Source organism: Asparagus officinalis, chromosome 7 (genome assembly GCF_001876935.1).
Source record: "Asparagus officinalis chromosome 7, Aspof.V1, whole genome shotgun sequence".
NCBI lineage: Eukaryota > Viridiplantae > Streptophyta > Magnoliopsida > Asparagales > Asparagaceae > Asparagus > Asparagus officinalis.
Window position 1 is genome coordinate 67,357,840 of NC_033800.1, and position 7,508 is coordinate 67,365,347.

The 7,508-nt window shown below is 36.7% G+C and overlaps 2 protein-coding genes across 3 annotated transcripts in view; both read right to left on the reverse strand.

Annotated features, from left to right (window-relative positions):
* The window catches only part of LOC109848980 (NACHT, LRR and PYD domains-containing protein 4E), a 14,235-nt gene extending 6,757 nt beyond the window's left edge, over nucleotides 1-7,478 (reverse strand). Inside the window, exons 1-3 of one of the 2 annotated variants that reach the window (XM_020418734.1) lie at nucleotides 7,185-7,478; nucleotides 6,900-6,973; nucleotides 5,209-5,296 (exon numbers count right to left, since the gene is read on the reverse strand). In XM_020418734.1, the coding sequence (XP_020274323.1) occupies nucleotides 5,209-5,296; nucleotides 6,900-6,973; nucleotides 7,185-7,399 (377 nt within the window). In that variant the 5' untranslated portion in view covers nucleotides 7,400-7,478. The remainder of the gene's footprint in view (nucleotides 1-5,208; nucleotides 5,297-6,899; nucleotides 6,974-7,184) is intronic. The other variant, XM_020418733.1, reaches the window with a different exon arrangement.
* The window catches only part of LOC109847283, a 1,666-nt gene continuing 1,603 nt past the window's right edge, over nucleotides 7,446-7,508 (reverse strand). Inside the window, exon 5 of the mRNA XM_020416521.1 lies at nucleotides 7,446-7,495. Within this exon, the coding sequence (XP_020272110.1) occupies nucleotides 7,446-7,495 (50 nt within the window). The remainder of the gene's footprint in view (nucleotides 7,496-7,508) is intronic.

Here is a 7,508-nt window from a genome sequence, read left to right on the forward strand (position 1 = left end):
TTAGGGTTTTAAGAAAGTTATTTTGCAAAAAAAGTGTGCGCTATTTGGTTGGTAGTTTTACATCTTTAAAAGGGTAAGTTGTCGAACAACTCATTTGTAATTGAATCATAGTCAAGTAATGTGTTTCTTGGGATCTTATATTTTATTTCTTTAATGCAGTTTACACTTTTCAGTGCTTATCAGCCAGATTGTAGTAAAAAGAACTAAAACATATCGACAATATTAATCCCTTTTTAGCCTATCTCTGACTAGACCATCTCATTTTCCAAGAATTCCTATATTAATGTATCTGTACCATGGTATCAAATAAGAAAAAAAATGTATAACTGTATAATCTTTACCAGTGGACTCAAGCCTCTAGGTTCCATCCCTCCTTAATGTCCAGGTGTATGTCATATATTTTATATATGCCACTTATTGCCAGTGTTATCGAGGCGCAAAGCGCAAAGCGCAATGCGGGGCGCAAAGGTCCCTTACGCGCACCATGCGCAAAGCGCACAACGAGGCGCGCGCCTCATTAATTGAGGCGCATAACTCAAACTAATATTTGCCAACATCATAAGACAGAAACATATAAGCAACATATTAGTTACCTACATCCAAAATTATGAGAATATCAACTTAAATCATCAAATTATGCTAACTGAATTTTTAAAGTAATAAAAAAGATACAAGAAACATGTATTTAAATCATAAAATTAAGTGATTAACAATTATGAGCATATGTTTATAAATTGTCACATAAAAGACTAAGAAATATAATTAACAAACATGACTGTTCATAATTTTCTAGTTAGTATTCTTAATTGATATTTGCTACTTAGCATGAAAAGATGAAGAATGAATGTAACAATTACATATTTACATGTTTATAATTTGCTAGTTAGCATGCTAATTAGAGAATGAAGTTACACTTAGCAAACAAGTATACTAAATTACTAATTATTGTTTCCTTTTTATAGGTTAAACATAAAAAGATGAAAATAGATTAGCAACTAGTAAGAAAGAGTATATTACATGATATAAATATGTAATTATGTAAATTATTTAAAAAAATAGAAGAAAGAGTATGTTACATAACGCAGGTGTGAGGCGCACGTGAGGCGCGCGCGAGGCGCACGCGAGGCGCAAGTGAGGCGCACGCGAGGCGCACGCCTCGCTGCGTGCAGCGCCCCGCCTCGCGTGCGGGGCGCATTTCCCCCAGGCCGAAGCGCCCCGCGCCCGGGGCGCGCGCCTCAATAAGCCTGATGTGACATATTATGATAGCAACAATAATGACAATTACTAACTTATATCTATGACGTACTGATTAGTGGTTCCATTAATAGGAATGGGGGATTCAGAGACTGAGACGGGCACTCAGATTGAGGGTGTGGAATCAAGCAAAGATTCATGGAAAAGTGACTCTGAGGATATGGACTATAGCGATGATTCATGGAAGCCCAATTCTGATTATGGTGTGCGTGTGTGCGTGTGCGTGTGGTGTGTGTGCGCGCGTGCGTGTGTGCGTGCATGTGCGTGTACAAAGAAACTAAAGCAAATATATAACGATAATCAATTTAAGTCTTGAAAAGGATTTGAGAATTGAGATTACATGAAAGCCAGTAGATTATCTCTAACAATTATCCTTTCTTGTACATAAGATTAAATTTCTCGCATGCACCTAAGAATATTAGTTGAGTGAAGTTCAAAAGTGAAATCCTAACTAGGACTGTGCATGGTTTGGTCTAGGCTGAAAAAACCGATCGAACCGACCGAAAATTCACAGTTCGGGTCGGGTTTTTTTTAGATTGGTTCGGATCAGGTTGAAAAATTTTCAACCCGAACCGACCGCATCACTAGTAACCCCATAATTTTTAAACCGTACCCATTAGAAACCATACCCAACCTGTTCATTGTTAAATGATTCCCTCAATACCTAAACCCTAAATCAAAGCCCGCAGGTCCGTTATCTGCATCCTCTGGAAAGAAAAAAGACCACAGGCGCAAGGCGCAAGGCCGCAAGCGTAGCTTCTCGAGTTGACTCCGACTCACCGACGTCGCCTACGACTCGTCGTCATCGCCTCTGACTTGCCGCCTCACTGCCGACTCGAATTTCCTTCACTCGCCGCCAAGTAGCCACTCGTCATCATCTTCATGGCCGAGACCGAACCATCTCCTCATGGTCCATCTGCTTTGGAGACACCCGCACTCGTAGTGGAGGTATAAACTGAAAACCCTAATTTTGAATCTATGCTTTCAGGGAAAAAGATCCAAACCTTTTAATTCTTGATACATGTTACTAAATTGTAGATTAGTGAGAAATAGTTGGTTTAATTAAATTTTATGATTGAGATTGATTTAGTTCTTAGCTTCTTGTTGTATGTTAGTAAAGTGTACTGAAAAAGTAAAAATCCTAATTTTGATTTTATGCATATTAGTGTGCTAAAAAGTTAAAAACCCTAATTTAGTTGAAAAATTTTAGTTGAATGCATATTGATTAGAACTGAACAAACCGAACCGAACTGCACCGAACCGACTTGCAACAGTTCGGTTTTGACTAATGGGCAGTTCGGTTCGGTTGTTTAAAATTTGATAAAAACCGAACCGACCGATCGTTTGCACAACCCTAATCCTAACTAAAGCTGACTACTATATAGAACCTGGGAAATCTTATTGTAACAACACATAATTTTTTATGATTAATCTATTATGAATCAATGGATCTATATGCATTTGTAATAAGTATTTACAAACTAACTTTGACATGATGTACCAAAAAGAAAATTAGAATCTGCAGATGTAAAAAGCATAAGAGGCTTTATGTAAAATTCAAGGAGACATGTCCTTGGATGAAATTGAGGAGAGGTGGAGGTGGAATGCAAAGAATGAGGGAAGGGAAACATGTCCCGTGGCTAAGCATGAGGTGGACAGGGATACTTAATCCCTTCTCCCCTCGTTTACTCCTTCAGAAGCAAAAGAAAGAACACACACACAGAGAGAGAAGAGAGAGAGAGAGAGAGAGAGAGAGAGAGGAGCAGGAGCAAGCTGAGAAAAGAAAAGGCAAGTTGCAGGAAGATATAAAAAGAAAAAAAAGAGAAGGGAGGGGAGAAGCTGTAGTTTGGAGCAAGAAGAAAAGGGAAAAAAGAAAAGAAAGGAGTTGCTAGGAGAAAAAGGAAAAGAGTGGAGCCATCCGTGAAATGCAAAAGAAAATATAAACAAGACTGAAGAGGAAGCAATATGAAAGAGCTAGAGAGGAAAGTCATTTTTGTTATTTAAGGTAAATCCTGAAGTCCTAAAGTGCTCTTTTGATATATGAATCATATGTGTTAGCCTTTTATATTAATATTTGAATTCGTTAAGAAAATTGAGAAATTAATAGAGGGGCGTGATTACTTATTGTACAGGTACATGTTTATGGATTAATCCGGAAATTGATACTTATATATGTACAGAGATGAAATAATTTATGTTTGAGCCTCCAATGTTATGAATATTCTATGATCACCTAGCAGTATTTGGAAATTACAGAAACACCTCCCTCCAGTTTTTGAAACTACAGAAATGCCCCTATGACAATCAAGGTAGTTTTACTGTTTTGGAGCTTCAAAATACTTCTATAAAGTATGTAAAGATATTAAGGATTGTTCTTAGACAATCAGAAAGATTACATGCTAGAATAAGTAGAGTTGAGAAGGTAGTTACAAAGTGTGCAAGTATAAACATATGTATTTAGTGACAATTGATATTTATCTATGTGTCTATACTAGGAAAGCCTAACAATAAATATCAGCAAGTGGGGTTACATATTCTTTAATTTATGATTTTCTCATAATTTTCCTACAAATGCTATATTTTATTGTGCAAGCATGGAATTCATGTTAAAAGTATGTTTTAAGATGTTCCATGACTGATGTAAGCACAAGTTAATGTTTTTCGAATTTGTCACCTAGATATTTGATTTTTCCCGTTGCAGACTATGCACGGCATGCAAGTTTATCAAATGATATTTGAATGATATTGACACATAAATTGCGCTTTTCGTCAGTTAATGGTGTACATCAAGAAATGAAGTAGGTTGCAGGCCTATCAAGGGAGTGGGGTGTTATAAACTGGCAGATTGTCACGGTAGGCGGTTTGGTTCCATATGACGTAAAAGGCAGAGCATCATGGTAGGCAGCCTTTTTAGGCAGATCACCTCTACAGGCACTCTAATTGTCTAGATAGGGTGTGATATTGCTTAATTTCCATGCATAAAATTGCTTCAAAAGGTTTGTATATTTATTATAAACTCCACGCTTGGACAATATTCTATTATGTGCATGGTTTCGGAGTTAGGCTTCGCAAGTCCTCTTGATAAGAGGATTTGTGACCAACTGTTACGTGCCTTGATTTTATTATTATTTTCACTAATATTTGTGTTGGTTCGGGGCTTGACACTTATGTTTAAAGTGTTCAGACCAACAAGCATGGGTATCAACAAGGCTCCTATTTAATAGGTGAAATTGGAAGCTCACACTTTTGCAATCAAGAAAACGCCTGTTGAGCTAGATCTAATATTTGAAGATTTTGATGCAAACAATCTAACACCTTCATTTACATTATGTAAAAGGATCTAGACATCTGTCAGAAAAATTAAATCACCATATACAAATACAGGCAATTGCTTCACGGGCACTGTTCACCCCAAATTCATTGGCTCAGCTTTGAGTTCGTGTGAATTTGTTACCTTAAACAGCCTCAGTCATCACGTCGTGAGAGGTTTTGGATCCAAACCTTCTTTAGCCCCAGTGGTTCTATCTTCCGAAGAGAGCCATTAATCAGCACAGCCTCACATTATTTAAATCCTCTCTAGGGGAGTGCTCATATTTCTAGATATATAAATTTTCATCCACAATCCATGAGCATAATCTTTTGGGTATATCGGTTACTCACAACTCCTTTATCTCAGTGTAAGAAACCCACCGCAATAAAACTGTGGAACAACACTTTTCCTGCTGCTCTTCTTCAGAAGACCAAAATGGGTTAACATTATATTTTGTCCTTAGTGTAACATAATGTTAATGCAACTATTATAAGTCTGCTTCAAACTAAATCTCCTATTTGCAACTATCATATGAGTGTAAAACGCTGTTTAAAAGCACAAACAGTGATAAGATCAGAGAAGCGTTGATTTAGATAACATTGTAAAATTACTAAATATCAAATAACTTAACTAAGTAAACACACCTTGCATAATGGCCAAAATTAATGCAGTGGTACGACAAACAGTCCTGAGTTGTGTTCCCACTATGACCAATGTAATTCATGATCTCATCTGCGAAAGGAAAACAGGCACAAGTATAGGGTTACTTATGTGTGCATGCAACACCAACTATGATATACGCTTGTAACTGTTTCAAATTTGTTGATCATCAAGAACCAATAAACCATCTCATAGTAGAAGTAACACTATTTACACGGATTCTCGGTCTACAACAAGTTAGATGTGATTCTAGATTTGTTTCTTTAACAAATTTTAAAAACAATGACACTTATATTCCCAAAATCGCCTCCATAAGAACTGGCAAAGAATGATGACAATTTTTTATCAACTTGCAGATTGGAAGGGAGCAATTTCACATTCCAGTTCGATGATTTGAAGTCCCAAGGGCTGACAAGAACATGATCAGGTGAATTTATAAGCGGTTATTTAGAAAATTATAAGAAACAATGTTACATCAAATAGTTGATAAATGATTGATGATTCATAGTTGTGTAACATAATTAGACCAAAACCCTGATGTATGTGATTCTAAGACCAAAAACCTCCAACCCCTTCCCCCTTCCCTGGGAGAAAGAAAACTTGTGAAGGAAGTAGTCATGATGAACTGGTTTCTGAGTGTGAATGTAAATAAAGAGCAGAGCACAACCTAGGATTACCAATATTCCATTTTGACATAGGCTTTGCAATCAGACAAAGGAGAAAAAATCAATGTCCAAAAAGATCATCTTATAACTAAGTATATAATTATCATCCTTTAGTTATGGAGAAAAACCCTAGTGATGCTTATTATTTTGTGAGTGATACTAGATCTGCAATAAATGCTAGCCTCCATTGCAGCATCATATGTTCACATTGCATAAGTGTCGACGATGTGATAGGATATGACTGCAGTGTTCATGTGTGCGTTTGTATGTGTAATGACCCGACTTTGATTCAATTTTTCATTCACAGATTCTGTTACCGTCATAAGCAATTAGAATAGTTGCAGTTTCTAACTAGCAGTGCTACTCTTTTCTGGATAGATGAGAAAGGAAAAAGTTACTTAGATTGAGACTTAAACTATGTGATAGTTCACAAATAGTATCACATGTAGTTATCGTTTTGTTATCTATTCCAATTTTTGAAGCCTCGCAGACAGACCGGATCTCCATCGATTGGAATTATTTTTGTTTGCCCATGACAGCTTCCCAAAAGAAGGAAATTATACTAACAAAACTACTCTCGCCCTGAAGACAAGAGTGTTAGCACACTCAACCCAACAATAGACTTTCTTGAAAGGCAAGTGTTTAACATGAAGCAACTAAGAAAAGTATAGGCATTACTTGATTGTGCAATGCCTCGAGAAACAAATTATGAGAAGGTCAAAATAATAAAGAAGATATGCCCCGATTATATAACAAGAAGTAAGAAACAGGGAAAACATCAGATTCGTTTAGGAAGTCACGGCTTCCCTTTTGGCTGTTTAACTGATAATTTTAAAATTCTGAAGACTTAATAAATATCAAAAGCAGTGACAGTTCAATGACATAGGCATAAATAATGCAGAAGTCACTCATGGTGAAATCCAATGTGAATGCAACTGCATGTACAAGTAGTAATGCTCACAAGTAAAACTTCTTACTCACTATAAGAATGGGAAGAAAAGCTATATTACCTGATATTTTCACTCCACCAATGTGCCCATCAGATGTAGGAAGCAAAGCTCTCTCTGCAGCTTCGTCTAAGCAACTAGTAAAGGACTAAACTTAGTCAAAACAAATTGCGCTTGGAAAATACAGCATAACTTCATTTCATTCATTTTCAATTCAACCTCAATTGTGGCAAGAAATATTTAATTCTCGTTTGTAGCAAGTATGCATACTTCTTGCATTTAACTTTGAATTTAATAAACAAATTCTAGCTGGAAATCTCCTACGCTCATTTCATCAAGTGTGCATACCTTTGTAGGTGAGCTTCCCAATAAAGTTGTTGCCAGTCTACACAGCCGTCCCCAGATCTTGACATTGCTAATGCATCCTGCATAATATTTGAACCAGTTTCCATTTTCTCCAAATCCTGCAATCGCCAGTCAACGAAGTCATCCACCGGTCTTGATATTGCTACGTCACCATCCGGAATGATTGAGTTAGTGTGCCGCATTTTCTCTATAGCCATGGGCCATCGCTTCTTATACAATATTTTCCATGCTGTGTTGAAGTTATCATGCCTGACAACAGTTATAGTTTATATGAATAATTATGAAAGTGTCATCTATTCCATTAAA